Genomic DNA, 25447 nt, shown 5'->3' with positions numbered 1-25447 from the left:
CTCCTTGGCTGCACACTTTAAGTAACCTACTTACACAATACATTTAAATAGTTGCTGATTCTTACTATAGTTCAAACGAATTTTAACAATTTAATCAATCGTAAGTAGTTGATGTTTGATGTTTAAAGCGAAGAAATTCATTAACCCAACTCATTAGACAGCAACGTTCAAAGCATGGGTATTCGTAGTGTTGTTTCAAGTGTTTTCCTTACTGAATTTGAAATAATGTAAATAGGATTAATCTTGAACGAGGAGCCCATGCTGCATATTTGTAGATAATTCCACCAATTTCGACTTAAAATTCCTACATTAATTCTGCATGAGTTGTAATATCGGGGTTTGTTTCCACCGGACATCAGATTAGTAAAAGAACATCTACAATTATTTTATTTTTTTTAAGAAAACGTTTGAGATACAGGCTTTGAGGTGTAACTGCTGCTGAATAACCATCCTCACTTGCTTTAGTTTAGCCCAAGATATTCAAATATTTATTTACATGGCACATAGGCTTCCTTACAGCCATATTTGCCCTCGAATGATCTTTAAACTTAAAAACAGACCAATCGTTTACAAATACATGAAAATCATCTCCTAAGTTGATCTCTAGTAAAGAAGGAATGCCTCAAAGCATCCCTAGCTGTAAGTCTTTCAAAGGGGTCATATCTAAGTAGCCCCTGCAAAAGATGTATAAGATCTCCAGCTGAATGATCAACATGCTGCATTATAATGTTCTGCAATTATTAAAGAAAAATTACGTTAAGTGAAGTCAACATTGCTTCATTTAGTAAAATCAGAAAGCATTCAAAATCATAATAAATATTTTCCATGACAGATTTGAGAACAAACCTGTAGTCGGGGAAGCTTCATTACAGCTTTAATACTCTCTCGTGAGGCTGCACCCTCTGGCCAGTCCAATCTACCCCTTCGGACATACTTCTCTGCATGTCGGCTACATGAGCAGGGTAAAAGATACACTCGGTTATGTTCAAGTTCAATCAATTGATAATATGATAATGGTAGAAAGTTAAAACAAGGTAAATCACTTACTCAACTCTCTTTAACATCTGCTGTGGTATAGGACCAAGCACCCTCTCCATCATGGCCAGATGCTCTAAATTTTCATGAGTCTGAAACAAAGCTTCACCCTGCAATAGAAACTCATAAGCTGATTTAAACAACAAAAACTGGATAATATTAACCTCAAAAGTATCCAGAGAGCCAAACTTACAGTGCATAATTCAACCAGTATACAACCCACACTCCATATATCACATGGATAGCTCCACCCAAGTCCTACAAAACCATTGCCAATATCAAGTATTCAGTTGGCATCATAAACACCATGTTTTGGAAGTATAACAGCATATGTACCCAATTAAAAACTCGTAGCATTTTTACTGAATATTTATGTACCGAGGATAACTTCAGGTGCCCTATAATGACGTGTTGACACAATGTATGTCTGATCTTCTCGTTCATATGTAGTGCTGCCAAAATCAATAACTTTTATAGCACTTGACTTGGGCACTCTCTTGAAAAAGGAACTTGGTGATCTGGTTGTACTCTGTTAAATATAAACAATCAGCAATGGATGTCAGTGATCTCATTTCTGTATCTGACCTAATAGCATAGCAATTTCAGCCACTTGGTGTTCTTACTTTCCTTAAAAGCCCATTTCTTTGTTTAAAATTCAGTCTAAACAAAAGCCAAAGTGATCAATTTAAAAGTAATCATTCCTCATATATTTACAAAGAAAAACTTCTGTATAAAATAATTTTTTTCTCTTCCACACCAGCATTTTTTTCTCTTCCACACCAGCATTGCAGATGCCTCATATAGTGCGATCAACTCTGAAGTAGCTAAGGCAGTATCATAAAAAATATAGTCACATAAACAACAAGAGTACCTTGTAATCTGGAATTTTAAGATACTCTGGTGAAACTAGAAGTATGTTTTCCGGCTTCAGGTCAGTATGGATCATGTGTAAGTCATGCATAACTGCAATTTTATAACACACAAAAAAACATTAGAAAGACAACCTCAATGACAAAAAAAAGTAGAATGATAATGACAATATTTTACATGTACAACTATACAAATAATATGAATTTCTACAATGATCTGTTAAAAACAGTATTGTACATAATGATATGCACAAAATAGGAATGGAAATAGATGAAATAAATCAAAAAGAAACTTGTTCAAGTAAATACTACACACATGCTACACATTCCAATAGTTGCCAGCCAATCTCACGGACAAGATCAATGGGAAATGAACGATAACTGTTTTTCCGAAGAAAATCGTATAAGCTTGGTCCAAGTTTCTCAAACACCTGTTGCAACCATTTGAATTCACCCTTAACCCCCATTATGTATATTGGGGAAATCAATCCATCACAAATCAATCAAATACTTACAATACAGATATGATTACGATAGTCAAACCAGTTCCGTATTTGCACACAACTGCAAGGAATAAACCCATTTAACCAATGCACTGGAATCAAAGATGGTATGTCGTACTGGCATGTATAACAAGAAAAGTTTCAGGTAAAAATACTTACCGATTGCTACCTTTATCGTGTTTCCCAAGCTGTTGCAGTACCTCAATTTCTACCATGGCTGCCTCTCGATATTTCTTTATCCCACGAACAATTTTTATGGCGACCATTTCCTTCCTTTCTCTGTCCCAGCACTCCAAGACCTGCCCAAAAGTTCCTTCGCCCATTTTGCCATGAATCTTATCTGTAATCACATCAACGGAGTGTAAATAATGCAAGCCTAGCCAATGAAACCAACCACAAGATCCATTTTAGAGCATCCAATCCCCAAAATGATTCTACATCAAATAACATGTACAACATCATTACTAAATTGCTTGCTGAAGCTGAAACAGTATTATTTAAGGTGTTTGCAAATGGACAATACTTAAAATTAAGTCCTTGTTTGAAAGTAAAGGTTGAGGTAATGCATATTGTGTAGGAATTCAAATGGTGAAATTTTCAAATAAATCACAATTTCAACTAAAAGAAAAATTAAACTACAACTTGGCCATGACATATGAATGTAAACTTCTTAATGATGGTAAAGTGTATTTACAGCGAGAAGTTAAATTATCTCCAAGCTCAAACATGTAATGGCCATCTTTGTCATCGTCTCGCCATGGGGGAGAACCATTTCGAGCAACTCCCTTAAACAGAGAACTAGGGGGATGTTCTGAAGGAGCAAAGCTTGAAATATTCTCAACCTCTTGTCCACAAAACAATCCTACCTGAGCCTACACACAGTCACCCATACATGCACCACTTAAAGTTAAAAGGAAAATAACCTATGCACTTGCCCCAATCACAAATCATCACAGAAAAATAACAAGGGCTAAGATAAGAAGAATTCTAGTACACTAAACCAAACATCAAATCATCACACCAGGCATAAAATATAAAATATAACCATAATATAACAGCAAAATCTTTATCGGGATAAACAGGTATTATTAATTATTAATTATAAAAAAATCTGCACCAGGAACAAAAATTACAGAAAAATCGTTAGAAAAAAAACGGATAAAAAATTAACAAAAAAAAAATCAATAACCTAACAGATCAATTAATTAAACAAAAATTGATTAGAAAAAACCTGAAACCTGTATCTGCATAAGAGACAAAAAAGAAGCAAGGTTACCTGAACCAAACAAACCTAAAATACACAAAATCCACCAGATCTACAACAAGAGACATAAAACAACCTCAAAAAAACACGAGATCTGACATTTTAGGATGGAGATTGTTTACCTTGGGGACCTCAGCGATGTCCCAGCCCAAACGCGCTCTCTTTCTCGGGGGTCGATCCATGTATGTGTGAGGGAATTCAACGATGCGCTCCATCTCCATGATTTTGCAGAATCAGAACGAAAACCGAAAGCAATTTGAGAAAATTGGGAACAAAAGCAAGTTTCAGGTGAAAAGATAAGGTTTGCTTTGCAGATAGAGAACCCTAATTCTAACCACCCTTCAATCTGATGAGAGGAAATATGGCCGTACACGTGTCCTCTTAGCGTCGCTCCTTGTTTGATATGATTGTTGTGTTAACCGTGGGATATGGTTAGGGATGGTCCAACCTCTAACCATGGTTTGAATATGATAGGTTGAGGAATTGGTGGGATAGACTTAAAATAATTCGAATATTCCATATGCTGTTGTTTATAAAGCCATTGCTTCCTGCAGCTCATGCATTTATAGCTGCACCTCCCTACTTTTAATTTTTAATATCTCCAAATTACCCTTTCTCACTTACCTTTCTTCTTTCTCTACGGAGGAAGCACTATAGTTGCCTCCTATGTGTTCATCATTTTAGCTCCTATGTGTTCATCACTTTAATTTTTAACTTCATAAAAACCTCATTTTAGTACTTGATACTTTCGCCTTGCTTAATTGTATTGGAAATTGAGATTTTTCTGGTTGTCATATTAAATGTTTTCTCCATTTGCTTGTAAGCTTGGTTGTGTGATGCTTATATTTAGAAAAAGCTAGTTGTATGTGATGCTTATTTTTGTAGCTCAGTGATGATTATCTTTTGCTTTATCGAATGAGAAACTTTCAAAGCTTGTGTATTTAAACGCTTGTTGTAACACTTAAAAGTTGTTAGTAAATATTTGTTTTATAATTAAAAATTTATAAATATATATTATTTATATTAATTCTATTTTATGAAATAAAATATTTATTTTAGAATCTGTTACGTAAAATTAAATTTTTTATTTTTTCTTAGATTTTGTTTTAATGGGTCAATGTAATTTGGTATATTCGTTTTGATACCTGTAACTTAGTTTTCAACTATCATATTTGGTTTCCAATAGTTATATTTTTGTTGTTGCATAAGAGGATCTATGCTTATATCTCTCTTCTCCTCTCTAGCAAATACAAGCAGAACAACAATCTGGTTCCTTTCTTCCTAACATTTTCTCTTCCTTCTCTTATAAAAATTTATTTTTGAAAGCAAAAGCATTGGTGTTCTCAAGGTTCAGGGATCCTTTCACCGCATATGATCGAAACCAACAGGTTGTCGTATCTTGGGAGCGCAATCAAATTTTTCGATCGGAACCAACAGGTTGTCGTATCTTGAGAGAGGAGCGCAATCAAATTTTCCTACCAGTGCAATGAGGGTTTTTCTTTCTAAGGATAGCGTTTGTGCGCTTCAACTCAGACTAACAAAATTTCTCCCTTGAATTATTTTCTTTGTGTTTATTGTATGATATAGTGCATTGTTGATTCATGTTCTGTCAATTAAAGTTATTTTGCTACTGTTATTTTGATATTTAATTCAAGGCTTTGCATTTTCTTCTCATTTATTTCTTTTATTTTATTTTAATTCTCTAACCGTCTTAGAGAGAAAAATCACTTTCTTCTTGCATAGTCTTTTCTATAGTACCATTCTGTTTTATAAAAAAAATGTGTGTCATGAATATGATTGAGTTCCTTTCTAGTAAGCATGAAAAATTAATGGATGAAAACACAATGTATTATGCTCTATTAAAAATATTTTTATTATATTATTTTATTTCTTTAAATTTTAAATTAGTGGGTGATTGTTGAAAAATATTTTTTTATAATTTAAAATTAAAGTATATTTTCTTTATCAATTATGTTTTGTAAAGATAAAATATTTTTAGAATTAGTCTATGTGAAAAACTGAAAGCATCCCGCTACTTCCATTCTTATCTTAGGAAGTTATCTTTTACCTGGTCAAATTCTATTGTGAACGTTACAAGTATTTAAAATTAGGAAATTTGTTGTTTGGTTTTTATTTTATGTTGTTTAACATTATTGCTGCAAGTATTTTGTTGCTACACGTTGGTGACTGGTTGTCTCTATATATGTAGCCTCTTGCTAAAAAAAATAAAAATAAACATGTGAAAATACAACACACAAAGTAATAAAATGAACATTTGGATGAAGCTTTATATTCTGCATGTCGTATTTTTAATATGATACCTTATAGAAATTTTGAAAAAATCCCTTAAGAGCTATGGAGAAAAATAGAACCAAATCTAAAATATTTTAAAGTGTGGGGGTGTCTAGCAAAGGTTAACATCCCTATTAATAAGAAAAGGAAAATTGGACCAAAAACTGTTAATTATGTTTTTGTTGGATATTCTTTGCATAGTACTACTTATAGATTATTGGTTGTTAAATCTTGATATGGTTTGAAACAAGCTCTAAAGCAATGGTACAAAAAGTTTGATCAAGTTGTTCTTTCGTATGATTTTCAAATCAATAATAGTGATAAATGTGTGTATGTGAAACAATTTGATGATAGTGGGTGTGTCATTTTATGTTTGTATGTGGATAACATATTGATATTTGGTAGTAATATGCATTTCATAAATGATGTGAAGTCTTTCTTGTCTAATAATTTTGATATGAAGGATTTTGGTCTTATAGATGTGATTTTGGATATTAAGCTTATAAAGAAAAATGATAGCATTCATTATACATGTTTTCCTACAGTAATTGAGGGGTTTAGTGATGCAAATTGAATTTCTGATTCTGATGAAACAAAATCGACAAGTGTTTATATCTTTACTTTAGCTAGTGGTGCAGTATCATAAAAATCTGCTAAACAAACTATTATTTCACATTTTACCATGAAAACAGAAATTATTGATTTAGATACTACTTCTAAGTTTCTTAAAAATTTGTTATGTAATTTGCCATTGTTGAATAAGCATATACTTCGAATCCCAATTCATTGTGATAGTCAAGTTGTTATATCTAAAGTTACTAGCAAAAATTTTAATGAAAAAAGAAGACACTTAAGAGTGAGACATGAGTCTATTAGAAATTTGATTTCTCATGGTGTCGTTTCTCTTGACTTTGTCAGGTCAAAAAATAATATTATGGGTCTGCTTACTTGACGCGTCAACAAGTACTTGAGTCGTCGAGGGGAATAGAACTAGAGCCCATTATTTAATTACAACAATGGACACATATCTTTGTGTGATTGGTGATTCCATTAATGGAGTTCAACGGGTAACAACGAAATTGCTTGTTGACCAAAGTATCCCAAAAAAATATTTTGCGGAGTTGTTTCGTTTCTCATTCCTATGACGAGGTGTATTATAAATTGTGACTATATTAAGGTTGAGGTATTTATATATGTGTATTTTTTGGTTAAAAAAATACCTCTTAATGAATCCGATGACAATTATTATAGGGGTGGGGTCACAAATCACTTTTTGAGGATTCACCTAGTAAGTGTGGTGGTGGGGGCGCCACTGTGAGATATGGGCTAATCTCTAAGTAATATTCACGAAACAAGATACATGCACAAGGTCATGTAACGCGCTACCACTGATTAGAACCTAATTGAATGCCAATATTGTAGGGGTTGTGTACTAAAGTCCGATTAAAGGATGTGTAGTTCAAGACAATTAAGTTGCTACATTTTTCTTGAGTGAAAGTTCATATCAAACCCGGAAGATTCCTTATATCGAAATACAATATCACATGCTCTTTCTCTTACGTTTCTATGCAAATTATTTTAAAAAAATAGTTTAAAATTTTAAATTACTTGGGGGAATGTTAGTAAATATTTGTTTTATAATTTAAAAATTATAAATATATATTACTTATATTAATTCTATTTTATAAAATAAAATATCTATTTTAGAATCTGTTAAGTAAAATTAGATTTTCTATCTTTTTAAGATTTTGTTTTAATGTGTCAATGCAATTTTTTACGTTTGTTTTGATACATTGATTTCCAACCGTCATATTTTTTTTGTTGTTGTATAAGGGAATCTAGGCCTATATATATATATATCTTTCCTCCTCTCTAGCAAATACAAGAACAACAATTTGATTTCTTTCTCCCTAAAATTTTTTTTTCCTTCTCTTATAAAAAAAAACTTATTTTTGAGAGTAAGAGCATTGGTGTTTAGAAGGTTCAGGGATCATTTCGTTGTACACGATCAGAACCAACGGATTGTCGTATCTTGGGAGAGGAGCGTAATTAAATTTTCCTACCAGTGCAGTGGGAGCGTTTTCTCTCTAAGGATAGCGTTTGCGCGCTTCAGCCCAAACTAACAAAACTTCTCCCTTAGATTATTTTTTTATGTTTATTGTATGATATAGTGCATTGTTGATTCATGTTATGTCAATTAAAATTATTTTGCTATTGTTATTTTATTATTTAATTCAAGGCTTTGTATTTTCTTCTCATTTATTTTATTTTATTTTTCTAATAAAAATGTGTATGGAAACACTGAAATAAAACATATCATTTTTTTCTCCTCCCCTTCCGATTGTGCTTGCTCGGTTTAGTAATACGATTTTTTTGTTCTGTTTTCTAACAAATTGACTAATGACAACCCTTTTGTGTTAGTGCAGGACACTGCAGGAACTGATACAACCTTCATAACTCTAGACTGGACAATGACAGAGCTACTAATGAATCCACAGGTTATGGAAAAAGCACAAAAGGAAGTACGAAGCATCTTGGGAGAAAGAAGAATTGTCACAGAGAGTGATCTACATCAATTGGAGTACATGAGAGCTGTTATCAAAGAGATATTTTGGTTGCATCCTCCTGTTCCAGTATTAGTCCCAAGAGAATCCATGGAAGATGTTGTGATAGAGGGGTATAGAGCTCCAGCTAAAACAAGAGTTTTTGTCAATGCTTGGGCAATAGGTAGGGACCCAGAAAGTTGGGAAGATCCGAATGCATTTAACCCAGAAAGTTGGGAAGATCCAAAATTTATAATTGATTTTTTTTTTTTATAATTGATCATATCAATTTTTTCAATGGTTTATACGATACATTCTCACTAAACTGAAAAGCAAGAATACATCCTGTAGTGCTTAGAGAATCTTACTTCACTACTACTTAAGCTTTAACGTTTATCTCTTGTTGCAAATATCTTCTTTTCAGAATTGATCATCTAACTTTAAAGACAACATAAATTTCAAAAGAATGAATGAAGAAATGCTAAATGGATACAAACGTACACAAACACACAGTACATTAATAAACAGTCACTGTGGCCAGAAGGCTTCTGCAGCAATGTAACCAGGATTCAGAATTAATCTAGTTAGTATATCATACAATGCATGGCCAGTTACAATACATACACATAACCATAACAGTAACATTAATGGAGCAGTAATATGACACTATTGAATTTTTTGTTATGGAAACTTCAAAGAAAAAACACAAGCATTTTGGCCAAACAAGGTATTAGTACATAGCTACATGGAAGAAACCTACATTAAAATGGCTGCCTAACTATTTGCAATTATAATCCAGTAGTGAAATAAGATGGGGCAATTATGACAATCTCGGAAAGCCTCTGCCAAGGGTCAGCTTCCAAAATTGAGTTCCTTAGCCTGCTGTCTGTATATGCTTATCCGCAAGGAATATTGTCTCCGTGAGGATTAACCGAAAACTTACCTCAATGGGTCCTGATATCCTGAAGATAGCGCCCAATTTGCTGAGCACCAATATATAGTGCATCAACAACGAGAATGAGTCCAATCTACGCCACAAATGTCAAACTTGTGAATGTCAAGGTTAAGAAATAAGGTTTACAATTGAAGGGCTACAGCAGATAGATTACCAGGCGTGCAGAAAACACTAATCTATATCCCCAACCTTCCTTGGCTGCAGCTGCTCTTTGTTGATCAGTCCAACTGGAAATAATTATGAAGTCAGAAATTTGCAACCATGTCCTAAATTTTTAGAATTTATAAAATCGCATTTGAAGGCTGCAAATTGTTGTCAATATGATATAAAATTATCAAGCAATTATGCCCATGTAATTGATTATGTACAACAGACAACGAACATTCTGCTACATATAAGTTGTCATCAACTAGAGAATACATCATAATCAAATCTGTATATACTCTTGATGTTAAAATATTTATTTTGTGATGAAACCAGGAAATTAGGTTATCCAAATTTGTTTTACCATTGCCAGCAAACATAGACAGAATCGTTTATCATGAATTCTTGGCAATCTGGAAATACAAAACACATTTCCCCTTATCTCTTTAGTTTTCTGCACCAACGATGAAGGGAAGTTATTAAACTTGTGAGAAAATGTTTTCAATTTTAGCTTAAAGTTTTTTTTTTATATTAAAAATGATTATCATCAGAGAGAATTTGTTAGTTTCATCTTACAGTGTTGCTCAGTTTTTGCAAAGATTATACATTATCTGTTTTTCATTGTGTTTGAAAAAGATTTTGAAAACGCAATTCAACCCCCTTCTTGTGCTTTCTCTGTCTTTACACATATATTGACACCCAATTTGCAAACTGATAGGGTGATTTTGAACAAAGATTTTGTGCTATTATTTCCAACCAATCATAAATGTGTAAGAAGTATAACATTTTAATGTGGCATGAATTCATTGTAAAAACATGGCAAAAGTATAGATTATAAAATAACTTATCTTATCCAATAGAGATAACTTCAAATTGACAAGACCAAATAGATTTCATCAACGATATTATATAGAATGCATTAGAAGGACAGAAAAAGGTGAGGTTAAATAGTCACCCAAGGAATTCTGAAACGCCACCAATTCCAGCAAACTTGAGAGGCATTGGGCCCTCTACAATGAGATCCTGAAAAAGGAATGAGCTCACCAGATAAGCCAATTTTCTTTTCCCACATTTGATCAAAGTAATTCAGAATAGAAATTCCTGAAAATTTAATTTGGAAAACACGCCTCTTCTTCAGCAGCTTCATATCCTCCTTGAACCCAAAACAGATTTTTATAGCCAGCATTATACAGCAGTTCACAGGCAGCAAGTGATCTAGCCAGAAAATGAGGTTAAAAAAATTACACAAGAACTACATTGTTTATTTGACACTAGTGAAATGATCAGATGATTTCTTTCCTCCACCAGAATTTGATGAATCAATGATTGAAAAACTGAAATATTGTTTAAAAAGGCAGAGGAAGTATCAAATGCATTTTAAGTTACAGAAAATTAGAATCAGAAACAACTCCATTGAGTGTGCAATCAACCAACTGAATGCATAAATCTCACCTCAGTCCCTTCTGGCATACAACAATTAATTCAGCATCTTTGGGGAACTTCTCCTCAACTTTGGCTAAGAACTGACTGTTGAAGAAAGGAAAGAAAGGAATAATAAAATTCATGCACACAGAGAACAAATCAAAAGAGCAAATGATAGTTTGTGATACCTGTCATAAGACAGTGTAGGCATGCCACTCCACCAACCTCCTGTTCAACACAACATCAAGTCATACGTTGTAGATTTCTAATGAAATGTATCAGTTTATTTTATAAATTTAGAAAGACTATCATGAGAATTAATGATGAAAGAGTCAGCAAGAATATTTTTAATACCCATAACAAAGCTTGTGACTTTTCTGGGAATGGTTCCAAAATCTAGCTTATTATCAACATCAAATATTGGAATCCAGGTTGAAGCTCTCACCCATGCCTTCAAAACACATAAAAAGAGCGAGCAAAGATCACAACAATGAAGCGAAAGTAAAGGCAAAAGAGTCAGATTACTTATTGGCAATAAGAAATGGAATAGTATTCCAAAAGTTGGATAAAATAAAATTCACAGGAAAATGCATCTGATGCTTTCTTTACAGCTACCAAGATCAATTAGCATCATGATAACTAACTGCATTAATGTCTGACCACAACAATAGCATGTTTATATTGTCAAATTGCTTTACTCAAATCCTCCAACTACATGGTAAGAAACTAAATTATGTGCACAATGTAGGTAAAGTGGTAAACAAAAGCGACAGCTCCATCGAAGAGAAACCTTTTTGTGTTCATTTGAGGGACGGACATCAAGAAGGGGCTTGTTTGAAAGCTGAACTGCATACCCAGCTTCCCTAGGAGTAAGAACTTTAATTTTTCCATCTCTTATCTACAAAATAAGCAAGCACAGCAGCATGAAAAATCCTTATGTCCACTGTCCGCATGTGAATCAACATCATGGTCTAAAAGGGGGTTAATCATACAAGAAGAGGATATCTTATCATACTGTTACCTATTGAGAAATCCCAAACAATGTATACCACTAATAAATACCTCAATTCATTAGAAGAAGGAAAGAAAATTATGAAAATTCAATTCAACTGTAAACTCCTCATTGGTCACTAGGCATTTTGCTTATAAGGCCTTAAATACTGCTGCTACTATTGAAAAATACTGCTACTAAAGGAGTAAATTGATGGAAATTCAATACTTATAGGAACTATTTATATAATTTCATTACTTCAAGGGCTATTATTTTTAAGAGAGATAGTAATGCTTGAGGGTCCAAAATGATGGTTCACTTTGCAGCTGCAATTGCAGAGAACCAAAAATCTTGACTTCAGCCACAATTGAGGTGTCAAGAATGTTACTTTATAAAAAAAAATGAAATGAAATTGAAAATATACCAGAGCTTCCCATCTCTTTCTGGCAGCAGCCATGTCCCTCATTTGCTTCAATTCAAAATCCTCATTCTCGGCTTGGACTCGAACCGCGCTTTTCCTCTGCAAAAAAAAAAAAAAAAAAAGCTATCATCTTTCCTTTTGCTCAAACGCAAGACCCAGATAAGAAAGAAGGCAGAAAACAAAACCCATTAATAATAAGGGGAAGAAAGATTGAATACCAGAGTGAGGGGTCTGGTTGGGAGAGAAGGATTGAGTTGTAAGGAAGAAGAGACTGAGGCATAATTGGAAGAAGCACTCAGATAAATGTGTTGTTTGGCAGAGGAATTGGTGAGAGTGTTTATGGGAAGGGATAGTGCTTCCATTAGAGCTCAGAACAGAACGAGGAAACAAGCAAGCTCGGATTGTTGTTCAAATTCAAAATTCCCAATCCTCTGCAATCTGCACCCTACCCTACCTTCTCGTTACACACTCACCTCATCATCATCCAAAGTACAAGCGGTGAACGAGATGTTAGTTCTTACTTTCGTTTAACGGTAATTTCTTTCTTTAGTTTGCAGGTCTCTGATTTTAACACTTTCATAAAGTTTTCTTCTAAGACTTTTCTTAAAAATCAAAGTCTTTTTTAATTATTACTTGGAGCTTGATAGTGATTTGGGTGTTGTTTGAAATTGAAATAATCATATTTATACCACCTCTCATAGGGACGGATGGGTATAAAAATAGCTAATTAGTTTTAATCTCCTCCATTTAAACGTGGATCAACAAGTCAACAAACTAAATAAACATATATTCTCACTTATTTATATAGTCATTAAGTGTACTAAGTCACTTAATATCATACATATTCACCTCACTTTTGTTATCATTAGGGGATGAGAAGAGGTTGGACTACCATAAAGACCTATGGCTCGGTCTGTTTAAAGTATGATCTTTTTAATAAAAAGATTATATTTTGACTTTTTAAAAATAGACTATGCTTGAACTTATAAAAAAACTTATTAAGCTTGATAATTAGATTTGTTTATTCATTTAAATATTATATTTTTTTGTGAATGATTATACTTTTATATTTAATATCCTAATAAATTAATGATTTTATATCATAAATAAAATAAATATTTGAGATAAAAAAGACTTTTAAATAAGTTAATAAATCAAGCCAGACTTTGAAAAAAGTCAAGTCAAGCCTAAAAAGAATACCTCTATAGGCTAAAAGGTCAAGTTAGACTTTAATTTTTTTCTTTTTTATAACAAATCAGATCTATTTAAGCAAAATTGACTTGACTTATTTCCATCCATGACTATCATTTTCTACCTACAATCCAACAAAATCACCTCTCTTTTTCACCATCTTCTTCAGTGGCTATTGCAAAGCCAATGAAGTCTTAGATGTGGTGTTGTGGGAGCTAAAGCATCATGGTTCAAAATAAAACCACACAAACATTACACATTACACAATTTCACTTATGAAATAGGAGAATAAGTTAAACTCACCTCAATCCACTCGACACACTTGTCACTTGTCAAACCCCAAAAATTGCCAATAGGATTGTTCTATGGCCAAGAATATCCTATAAATAATCATGTTTGATTTTGGTCATGTTGGGTCATTTGTGCCTAGATTTGACTATTAATTGATGTCTTTTTTACTCCATTTTTAAAATTCAGTGACGAGTGCACAAAATGAAAATTAGTGTAGAATGATGTCTCTTAAGACTTTATTATTATTTTGCATAATTTCAAACTTCTCTTTATTCTCTTCCACCCCATTCAATTTAAGACTTTCCAGGGAATATTTGTTATACAAAATCTTTTCTCATCTCTAAAAAATGGAAACCATGTTTCCTAATAATGTCATAAATATGTTTGGTATGTCTAAGATATTTTCACAAATGAGAGATATAATTATAAGAAGTACATTTTCTCTTCATGGGAATCTTGAATTCTCACCCCTTCCATAGAAAAGTTTTAGTGAAAAACTTAATTAAAAAACTATGCCTATGAATGTTAGATTTCTGATAACAATTTTTAAAATATTCATATCAAGCACAAGAATTAAATATTCCCAACCTAAGATTTATTTTTCATTTGGAATTATTCACTACCTTTTTATTTTATTTTATTTTGAAAGTCATGTAGCATTTATTTTTATCATACATAAGAGCAATAAAGTATTTTGAATAAAACATGATTTAGTAGAGTAATCACTTGTTTATAGTGCCTAAGGAGAAAATTTACTATTGTTTAATGTTGTAGCTTGTGGATCATATACATATCTTGTAAGTCAAAGAGTTTTATTATATTATATATTAAATATTAAATATTATTTTGTTAATAAGTTGTTGGTCTGAGTGATATTAAATTTAGTCTTCTTAGACGAGGTCTTGGGTTGAAGTTTCATGAATTAAAAGAATATGATCGAGAGGGAAGAACCCCAAAGGTGATAAGCCAAGTTTCATGACGCAAATTAGTTATTGCCTTATTGCAAAGCTGATAAATATTTTGTACTAATAATATAATAACAAAAAATATTAAATATTATTTCAACATTGTTTCTTCATGAAAAGTTATTCCAATTCATTATTTCTTTTATTCTCTTATAAATTGACTTTTATAATAGACATTGTTTATTCCTTTGTTAAACATCATGATGAGTTACAAGTTAGATAAAATTGTACATTTGTTACATATTGATGAGCTTGGAATTTTTTTTTATCGGCAAATATTAATTTGTTAATTTTTGTTATAGATGCCAATGGTAGGATTTAAGTTTGTGATCTCTTATCCTTCATTTCTCTTTTCACCTTTAAGTCCTTTCTTTTCAATCACTAGGCCAATTTTATATCTTCTGATGAGCTTGAAATTATAAAAGGGACAAACCAAATTGATAATTTGCAACAAATTGGAGATACTCATTGAGGCTCACATTTCTTTTCTATTTATAGCTTAATAAATATAAATGGTGCAATTAGTTTTGATTTTAAAAAAAATCATTTGTTGATGGATCAATTTATTCTTAATGTGGAGATTCTATAGTGCTTACACTAACTTGATCTTATTTGAGTTTAAATTGATCTTGCATTTGATGAAAAAGTCATGGTTGTTTTACATTCTTAAACCAAACTTCACTGTTACCTTTGATTTTATACATGACTTTGTATTTACATTCTAACTTAAATTTTAGATATGTTACCTCTGATTTTATATATAACTTTGTATTTACATTCTAACTTACATTTTAGATATACTATTGTAATATAATATTACATATTCAATTTATAAATTAAATCCTTAATTTCTTATTTTTGCGCGAAAATTTAAAGTTAATTGAAATATGTTTCATCTAATCTTGCTTTAACACAATCCCAAATGATGATGAAGCAATTTGTGCAAAAAAAAGGAGAATTTGGTTCTTGAGTATTATTAGTAAAGGTCGCTATAAATGATGGACGGTAAACAAAAGCAATAAATGTAAGGGGCCAGGTAAAGGAAATTTGTAAAGAAAAGTGATAAATTGAATGCTAGATGAAATATGTTTATGTTTTGGATTGATCAATTACCCTTTTCAAAATTAAGTTCAAGGCTCTTTATTGACTAAAAATTCAGATCCTCTAGTGAACTATGTTTTTTTTTTACTTGCTAACTGCATCGAACATAATATAAGAGTCATTAAGCTAATTTTACACTAATTGATCGAACTAACACTATAATTAACCAATTTTTATTTATTTATCTAACACTGAAAGTAGCCAAAGTGACTTTACTCACTTTCAACTAATCTTCATGTTTAACTAATACTAAAAAATAATTCGTTACACATTCGTGATTCAATCATATTATTTATTCTCATTTAGTTAACATTAAAATTAGTTATATTTTTGAATTCAACTAATAAAAGTAGCCAAATTAATTGTATCCACTTTGATGGAAGCTTGCTTGTGAAGCTTCTATGGAGGTTGGATCTTTGAGCTTCGATGAGGTCCTTCAATGGTGATTTTCCACCATGGAGATGCAACGAAAGATAAAGGAGAAGAGGTGAGAGGAGACGTCATTCACTAGGGAATAAGCCATGGAAGAAGGAGCTTCGCCACCAAGAATGTACCTAGGATAAGAAGCTTGAAGAGGATGCTTCTGTTAAACATGTGGCCTAAAAAATCTTAAGGGATGAATTAATTTCCTACTAACAAACTTTTAACCCTCTTCTAAAAGAAGAGATAGGCTCAGAATGCAAAAGAAGCAACAATCAATTTAATAATGTTCTTTAACACATGCAAGACAAAATTGATTGCAATAAAATGAATGAGATAAGGGAAGAGAGAATGCAAACACAGTTTTTATACTGGTTAGACAAAGTCTGTGCCTACGTTCAGTACTCAAGCAACCTACTTGAAATTTTTCACTCCCTTTGTAAAAATTTATTTACAAAGTATGAATCACACAAAGACAACTCATCCCTTGTGTTCAGGAATCCTTACAACTTAAGAGACTCTCAATCCCTTAATCAATCTCTTTGAATGAGAAGAAAGAAAGAAGAATTCTCTCTTGAAGATAAGAATATTACAATTGAAGTCTATGGAGAACCTCTTAATGGATTTGCAAGTGTTTGCCCAAGAGTTTCTTTTGAGAGAGCATTTGACAATGAAGTTCTCTTGGAATCTCTCTCATTTCCTTTTGAGAGGATAAAACATTTTGAACAAATAAAACTTTCTTACATTTGTGTCCCAAGTCACCTATTTATAGGCCTTTGATGATCATTCAAAAAACTCTTGAATAGATGCGACTCTTAGGAGTTATTTTCTGAAGAGTTGTGACTCTTAGGAGTTATTTTCTGAATTCTTGACTTGGATCAAACTTGAGAAACGCTTATCTTTGACATCATCAAAATCATGTTCATTGGAGGAAAAGAAAGAGAGAGAAAGAGAGAGGGGGAACACGAAATTGAAGGAGGAAAAGGGGTAGAGAAGTTGAACTTTGAGTTGTGTCTCACAAGACTCTCATTCATCAAATTTACCACAAGTGTTACACATACTTTTATTTATAGCCTAGGTAGTTTCCTTGAGAAACTTTCTTGAGAAACTTCCTTGAGAAGTTAGAGCTTAGCTACACACATCCTCTAATAACTAAGCTCACCTCCTTGAGAAGATTCCTAGAGAAGCTAGAGCTTAGCTACACACACCTCTCTAATAGCTAAGCTCATATCTTTGAGAAACTTCCTTGAGAAGTTGAAGCTTAGTTACACACACCCCTATAATAACTAAGCCCACCTCCTTGAGAAACTTCATTGAGAAGAATCCTAGAGAAGCTAGAGCTTAGCTACGCACACTTCTCTAATAGCTAAGCTCACCTCCTTGAGATGAGAAGCTAGAGTTTAGCTACACCCCCCTATAATAGCTAAGCTCATCCTATGACAAAATACATGAAAATATAAAAAAAGTCCCTAAACTACTCAAAATGCCATCAAATATAAGGCTAAAACCCTATACTACTAGAATGACCAAAATACAATGCCCAAAAGAAGGAAAAACCTATTCTAATATTTACAAAGAAGAGTGGATCCAACCTTAACCCATGAACTCAGAAATCTATCCTGAGGTTCATGAGAACCCCAGGATTTTCTTTAATAGCTCTAACCCAATTCTCTTGAAGTCTTCTATCCAATATCCTTGGGGGTAGAATTACATCATCTGCTAACTTTCTTGTTCAACTAAATAACAGATGCACGTTCAACTGAATTGATCTTATCCTCGTTCAATTGACACTAAAATTAGTCGAACTCCAAATTCTGGTGAGGATCTGTTGAATGCTGTGCACTTGAATTTAATCTATTGTAGCATAATTTGGGTGCCAACTGCCAACACTTATCCAATTTTTACGCCTAAACAACCCTCCTTCTTCGAAAGTTACTGATGATTAATAAAAAATAATCAGAACAAAAAATAAATATTAAAAAAAAGAAGATTGAAAAGCGACGAAAGAAAAAACTAAATATATGTATAGGTATAGGATATAGCATCACCACGGCAACAATAATATGTCAATGGATGAGCTGTTGGTGAACAGAATAACCATGCACTCAGACTTAGTGACACCGACCACAATGGCTCAATCATAGTTCCCATGATACTTAAACACGACAAATAAAAAACAATTAATCAATTTCGCCCATGGTATGCACTAGCCACCCATAAATAAATGAATAAAGTTTCACGATGTTACGGCTTTCTAATATAGTCAACTAATTTTGCATTCCAATCAACTCACGTGATCTCTTAATTTTTTTCTTCAGTTTATTTTTTACTTTTAAGGGAATTTTAACAAGTTCTCTTAAGAGAAAGAAGGGAGTTTTAACAAGTAATAATTTATAAAAAATAGTTCCACAAGTGCACGAAACGAATACAATATTTAACAAAAAAAATGAAGCTCATACAATAATCCATCGCATAAAGAAAGGCTGGTAAACTTTTCTGGGTATTGTTACCGTGGAAAACAAATGATATCATTAACACGAGATAACGTAAAGCAAATGGCATATATAGGAAGTGCTTTATAGTTTATATTTTGGATCAAATTTTGTGAATAACAAAATGTGATGACTTTTTTGTTTTTCTAAATTGGAAATTTTTTCTTCTTTCATTTTTAATCGTCAATTTTAGTCATTTTTTTAGACATTGGTCTCTATTTTAAGAATCCAATTTTTTTTAATTTAATCTTTAATTTTGCATATGTTAATTTTTTGATTAATTAAATTATTTTTTATGATATCTTAAGTGAATATGTTAAATATAGAATTCAATTGAACTAAAATAAAATAAATAAAATATATAAAGAATTAATAATTAGATCAAAATTGTAAACATTTTAAACTAAAAGACTAAAATTATGAATTAGGAATCAAACGGAGATCGAAATTAAAGTTTAATAGCTATACACTAAAATTAACTTGTTTTAAAGTATATTTTTTTACCATGAGTAAATAATTTATTCTCTCAATTTATAAAACTAAAATTAAATTTTAATAGACTAAAATTAAATTATATTTGTTAAGATAATTATTTTAAAAATTAAAAAATTTATCATATAATTTTTTATTAGAAATAAACTTGTTTTATACCATGAGTACATAATTTATTCTCTCAATTTATAAAACTAAATAAATAAAATTAGTTTTATATAATGCTGTATATATTGTTAATTTTTAATGTTAGACATAAATCATAATTGATACAATTTTTTAAGACAATTTTACAAAACTCAACTAACTTATGACAGTGCGAGTTCATAATCCTTTTCTTTAAAAGAGTATTAGCTATTTGAAAAAAAAAAACTTTCAGTTACTTATTTCTATGCTTTATTTTCTCTCACCAAATATTCTATAAATCTAACAGGGACATACCAATATACCATCAAGCACCGAGTCCTTGTGATCTATTATTTAAACCCAACACGAGAGATATAGTCTTCAAACAAATGATTCGCGAGTCCTTGTGAGGTCTTATTATTTAAATCCAACACCAGATAAAGTAACTGTTCTTTTAGAAGAACACAAGGATAACAAAGTTATCTTCTTTCAAAAAGTTGATTTTAATTTTAAGCAACTTATTCTCATATCTAAACTTTTCAATAATGTGACTTTTCAATAATATGATCATTAATGATAACTCAATTTCAAATTAATTAAAAATTAAACTGATAAACTCATTACCAACTACCTCATTAAGCAACGTCGTTTGTCACTTTGGAGAGGTAGGACAACCTTGCACCAAACAGTTTATGTTTTGCCTAAAGTGGGTGAATTGACAAGGAAAAGTGAAAGAGAGAGAAACTTCGAGGAAACGACCTTCACCGTTCATCAACCTCAATTGAACAACAACATCATCATCATCAAAACATCCAATTCTTATTCTTAGCATTTCTCAATCACTGCCACACTGATACTACTGACACGCCCACCTTCCATCTTATTGCTCTTCAACTCCCACTACTGCCTCTCTCTCTCTCTCTCTCAGCCCCTTCAAGGTATCATTTTTCTTTCCAATTTCTCATGTGGGGTGTTGTTAACTTTGCAAAGTAGGGATCTTTTTTGAAGTTAGCATGATTTAAAGAAACTTAAAACAGAAAGAATAATGGGTAAAGTAGCAGATTTGAAACCAATGTATGTGGATTAAGATGCAGATTAGAACTGTATATTAACTATTAATTATTATTGTCAAGAATTTGACTTTAACTTGGAAAAATATCAGTTCTTGAGATTTGGTTTGAATGCTGAATGGGTTTGCTGGGTTTCTTTAGGATAACGAATTTATGGGTGGATCAATTTCAAAACGGAGGCGTTCTAGGCAACGTTCGGCCTCAAATTTTCTTCCTCGGTATCAACAACCTCATTTCCCACAAAGCCAAGATAATGGGTCTGTGGGGCATTATGGGTATTCATCTCAGAGCTATAGTGGTGGTCGTGCTCCAGAACAAGTAAAGAGCTTGGATAGGAAGTATTTAAGGATAGGTGATGATTATAAGAGCTTGAAGCAGGTAACTTTTTTATGCCCCCTTATTCTCAATGTATGAAATGGCTTAAATGGAGAATGATTTGGGTCTTGTGCGTGCATGTTCTCTTTAGAGTCTGTTCCAGGGTTATACTGAATGCATGCAATGCAACTGTCCTTGTATTTTGAATCTAAGCTATTAGGTTTGAGAAACAAGAGCCTATTTCAGTTTAGGTCTTGAATCATTTAGAACAAGTTGAAACTAGTTTTATAGTTGTTATCTTGACATTGTCGTTGTAAAGATGGTAATGAATTTGCTTGCTTAAATAAATGATTTCCTTTTTATTTTTGTCTATTTGCTGCCGGTTTTCTGTGTCTTTTGATCCATGAATCATCTATTTTAGCTAATGTTTGTATCTAGTTATTAGTTTCATACTTTCATGTCATTGCTCTATCTGGAGGATGTAAATGTTAGATTACTTTGCGAACATTTGGTACTACACCAGCAATCATTTTAAATTCTTGTGTTTATGTGACATTCTGAAGTAATTTTACATATTGGAAGGTAACTGATGCTCTGGCAAAAGCTGGCCTAGAGTCTTCAAATCTCATTGTTGGGTTTGATTTTACGAAGAGCAATGAGTGGACAGGTTTTGCTTTGTTTGACTGATCACCTTCATTTCTTCTCCTTTGTAATTGTGTTAACACGAATAACTTGCCTCTGTATTAGGTGCAAGGTCATTTCAAAGGAGGTGCCTGCATCACATTGGTCATGAACAAAATCCATATGAACAAGCTATATCTATCATTGGGAAAACATTGTCTTCCTTTGATGAGGATAACTTAATTCCCTGTTTTGGTTTTGGAGATGGTAACTGAGAAACATTTTTATGAATTACATTCATCAATCTAATCTATTGTCCTGGTAAATTATATTGTGTGTGGGTTTTCATATTGGCAGCATCAACACATGACCAGGAAGTTTTTTGTTTCTATCCTGATGAGAGATTTTGTCATGGATTTGAAGAAGTGTTGGAACGGTACAGGGAATTGGTCCCTCAATTAAAACTGGCAGGTATTTGGAACATTGGTCTAAGTTCATTTCCTTTTCTGTTCCTGTATTTGTTATCAGCTCTTTTCTTATGCTATTTTTACCTGACTCATGGCAGGACCAACATCATTTGCCCCAGTCATTGAGATGGCAATCACCATAGTTGAGCAAAGTGGAGGCCAATACCATGTGTTAGTGATTATAGCAGATGGGCAGGTTGAGGATTATTTGAATTGAATTTGGAAGTTATTTTTATTATTATTATTTAATGAGTGCATCTTGAGATCAAATAATCAAATTTTACACCAAATAGTGTGCACACTTGCACAGGAATTTTTTATGGGGGGGGGGGGTAGGCTGTAGGGGATTGGGGTTGTCAGTGTCAAAAATCATGACCTTTCTTAAATACTACTCCCTCCGGTCTCGAATATAACTAATAAGCGACAAAAGCTCCTTATTTTTTGGTCTCAAATATAAGCAAATCTCAATTACTTATGTCTTATTTAATGAGACTCTTTTCAAAATACCCTTCATTTAATAAAGCCAAAGATTTTTTTTATGCTTGATATCAAGTTCCAATGAAGGATAGTTTAGGAAAAGTGTTCATTTTTAATTAAAAATAACACATTTAATGAAGTTAACTAATTTTCTTAATAAGTGTGAAGCATGTCCTTTTTTGCTTATAATCAAGACCGGAGGGAGTACAATACCTTGATACTTCTTTATATTCAAGTAACCAAGTGAATGCAACATCTGTTGTAGTCAATGGTGTAGCTAGAGAATTTTATTTTAGGGGGCTAAACAGAAACAATAATTTGTTAAGGGAACCAACAAAAGGAATTACACATAACTTTGTTTTTATCCAAAAAAGGAAATAACTAATATCCCAACAAGCAATATATATTTCGAAACAAGGTTAGATTATGGGCTAATTGGATGCTTTTATCTCTTAAGCCCTGTTTTATATTAACTCTTCAAGGTCTATGATTTAGTTGTCAAATTTGGTTGTTAATTGCTAAACAAAATTGAAATTAAAGTAAGAATCAGCTGTAGTTTTCATATTGAACTATTAAGAATCTTAGAGATAATATTTAGCTTATCAACATACTGGCATGGTGTGATCATGCTTGCCATTGGCTATCATCTAGTAGCAGGAGACTAGGTATGATAAATGAATTGATGTTGAATACTGTCAACTTGTCACAGGTGACGAGAAGTGTTGACACTGAGCATGGGCAGTTGAGTGCACAAGAAAAGAAAACTGTAGAAGCTATTGTGAAAGCTAGGTAATTAATTAATTATCTGTCTGTGTTGCTTTATTCCTTATCTTGGTTGTGTTTATTGTCATCATAAAAAATGTGTTTATTACCAGTGAGTATCCCTTATCAATCGTATTAGTTGGAGTTGGAGATGGACCATGGGATATGATGAAAAAATTTGATGATAACATCCCTGCCCGAGCATTTGATAATTTCCAGGCATGTATCTTCTGTTAAAAAATTGTCAGTTAGTTGTGCTGAGCATGGACTATATATGCTCCCAATAATGATAAACTTGACTTTTCTATTATTTTTTCGTCTTCTGTAGTTTGTGAATTTCACAGAAATAATGTCAAAGAACATGGATCAGTCCAGAAAGGAAACGGAGTTTGCACTTTCTGCCTTGATGGAAATACCCTCCCAGTACAAGGCAACACTAGAGCTTAATATATTGGGGTAACTAATGTTGAATTCTCTTCTTCACAGGCTTTGCTGCATTGAATACATTATCTGTTTATATATGAAGCCCTCTAATAAGGTATATACTTTTCAAACAGTGCCCGTAGAGGGAAAGATATAGACCGGACTCCTCTACCACCGCCTCTATATGGTGCTGCATCTTTCAATTCCCCCAAAACTTCCCGTCAAAACAGTTTTCGTCCCAGTGCACCATCTAGCAGACATGATGTTAGCACGAACCCTCCTGCAACTTCTGCTTCTGATAATCAGGTACATTTACTCTTTTTGATTTCTCTCGCTATTGGTTTTTCCTTCTTTAGTTTGTGGTCACTGCTGTAGCATGTTTACTTCTCCTTGGCATTACCCTCAATCCTCGTATTGGAAGTGTATTTTTGGTTGGCACTCAAAAGTAAATTTTCATATACTTGATTTAATGAAAATTCCAACCCTCTAAAATATAAACCATTTTGTTATGTAACCCTTGCAGGTTTGTCCCATTTGCCTCACGGATCCTAAGGATATGGCCTTTGGTTGCGGGCATCAGGTAAGGAATCTAGGCTTTACATTGTAGATGATTGAATGCCTATTAGTATTTGTTATTATATAAGCCATTTTTATTAATTTGCAGACATGCTGTGAGTGCGGACAAGATCTTGAGTTATGCCCCATTTGCAGGAGTACCATTGATACTAGAATAAAACTTTATTAGATGATCTCTTGAAACTTGTCCATGACTTTTCATGATGAGGTATGACACCGACGAATTTCTTTGTGATGAGGGAGGGACGAGAGAATGAAGGGTTGAAAAGAGTTTCGCATTGTACATATTTTTTATTTTTGATATTTATTTATTCAAGTCTATGCTTTGAGCGCATTTTATACTAGAGTTGGATTTGTGTTGTTATTATATTAATTTTGTGGCAAGTCATCAATATAATGTTCCATACTTCTAGATTCCGTGGCTTGTTTCATGGGTTATGTATCTCTTCATTCTCTTGTTTGTTCACATAGGTAGGACATACGAGTTAATTTCTCACACCGTTGAAATTTTCATGTTATTGTGTTAGTGTTGGGAACGTGAACGAAGGTACGGGATTAGTTAGACAAGTTGGTAGTCTTTTGGCACGTCTTTGTCCCTCTTAACTTTCTGCGCATTTAGTAAATAAAAAATGCCCTTGCTTTTGGGACTGATTATGTAAATATGTAAATTACAAAGTTCCCTTGCTTTGTGGGCCGATTGATTAAATAACTGCCTAATGGGGTGATTAGGCTTCAATAAATTTAATACCTCTCAATCAACCAACTAATCGCATCTTTCTTCAAGTATACTATTGTGGACACGTGTCAATGGTAGAGTAATACAACTATTTATTTAATTTTTTAAGTGAAATATATAGTAGACTCCACTATTTACCAAAGAAGTTTAGTTTAATTGGTTCAACATAATGAGTGAATTGTTATAAATTTTTAGTATTTATCTTTGATTTTTCAGATAAAAAACACACATCATTATCTATTTTGAAAGTGAAAAAATATGACATTCTTAAAAAAGTAAGAACTTTAGTTGTATAATATCCATCCTGAAAAATAAAATAAAACTTCGAAGCTACCCTTTCTTAAACATATATTTTATACTAAAAGAACGATTTTCTCTCAAAAATCAAAAAAGAGTATCACATTAAAAGATTGTGATGTGGAACAAAAGAAACACATAACTTGTATTATTATTATAAGCTGAATGCAATCTTGCATGAGTCCG

At 32.4% G+C, this 25447-nt stretch overlaps 3 protein-coding genes across 4 annotated transcripts; 1 reads left to right on the top strand and 2 right to left on the bottom strand.

Annotated features, from left to right (window-relative positions):
• Positions 1–524: 524 nt before the first annotated feature.
• On the bottom strand, positions 525–4066 carry LOC100791858 (serine/threonine-protein kinase AFC2). Of its 2 annotated transcripts, XM_003526942.5 has the most exons (11): positions 3794–4066; positions 3102–3279; positions 2567–2747; positions 2420–2468; positions 2221–2335; positions 1907–1998; positions 1414–1564; positions 1229–1293; positions 1048–1145; positions 847–949; positions 525–731 (listed from the first exon to the last, which is right to left on the bottom strand). In XM_003526942.5, exons 1-11 carry the CDS (start codon positions 3890–3892, stop codon positions 585–587), a joined length of 1278 nt encoding a protein of 425 aa, XP_003526990.1. In that variant the 5' UTR covers positions 3893–4066; the 3' UTR covers positions 525–584. The 2 variants fall into 2 exon arrangements, with proteins under 2 accessions (XP_003526990.1, XP_040872501.1); XM_041016567.1 differs by lacking the exons at positions 2221–2335; positions 2420–2468; positions 3102–3279; positions 3794–4066 and having other exon boundaries at positions 2567–2615.
• Positions 4067–9052: 4986 nt separating this feature from the next.
• LOC100791331 (rhodanese-like domain-containing protein 11, chloroplastic) lies at positions 9053–13027 on the bottom strand. Its single transcript, XM_003526941.5, has 10 exons — positions 12658–13027; positions 12443–12538; positions 11818–11925; positions 11382–11478; positions 11216–11255; positions 11058–11132; positions 10733–10820; positions 10561–10628; positions 9616–9688; positions 9053–9534 (listed from the first exon to the last, which is right to left on the bottom strand). The coding sequence occupies exons 1-10, from the start codon at positions 12799–12801 to the stop codon at positions 9451–9453; spliced, it is 873 nt and encodes a 290-aa protein (XP_003526989.1). The 5' UTR covers positions 12802–13027; the 3' UTR covers positions 9053–9450.
• Positions 13028–20163: 7136 nt separating this feature from the next.
• Positions 20164–24640, top strand: LOC100790800 (E3 ubiquitin-protein ligase RGLG2). Its single transcript, XM_003526940.5, has 12 exons — positions 20164–20455; positions 20729–20965; positions 21485–21569; positions 21650–21790; positions 21881–21994; positions 22089–22186; positions 23177–23256; positions 23343–23448; positions 23558–23685; positions 23787–23958; positions 24176–24232; positions 24317–24640. Exons 2-12 carry the CDS (start codon positions 20741–20743, stop codon positions 24395–24397), a joined length of 1287 nt encoding a protein of 428 aa, XP_003526988.1. The 5' UTR covers positions 20164–20455; positions 20729–20740; the 3' UTR covers positions 24398–24640.
• Positions 24641–25447: the final 807 nt, after the last annotated feature.

The sequence above is a fragment of the Glycine max genome, chromosome 6, assembly GCF_000004515.6.
Source record: "Glycine max cultivar Williams 82 chromosome 6, Glycine_max_v4.0, whole genome shotgun sequence".
Taxonomy (NCBI): domain Eukaryota; kingdom Viridiplantae; phylum Streptophyta; class Magnoliopsida; order Fabales; family Fabaceae; genus Glycine; species Glycine max.
The sequence above is the reverse complement of the archived record's forward strand: the minus strand, read 5'-3'. Positions and strand labels throughout refer to the sequence as shown.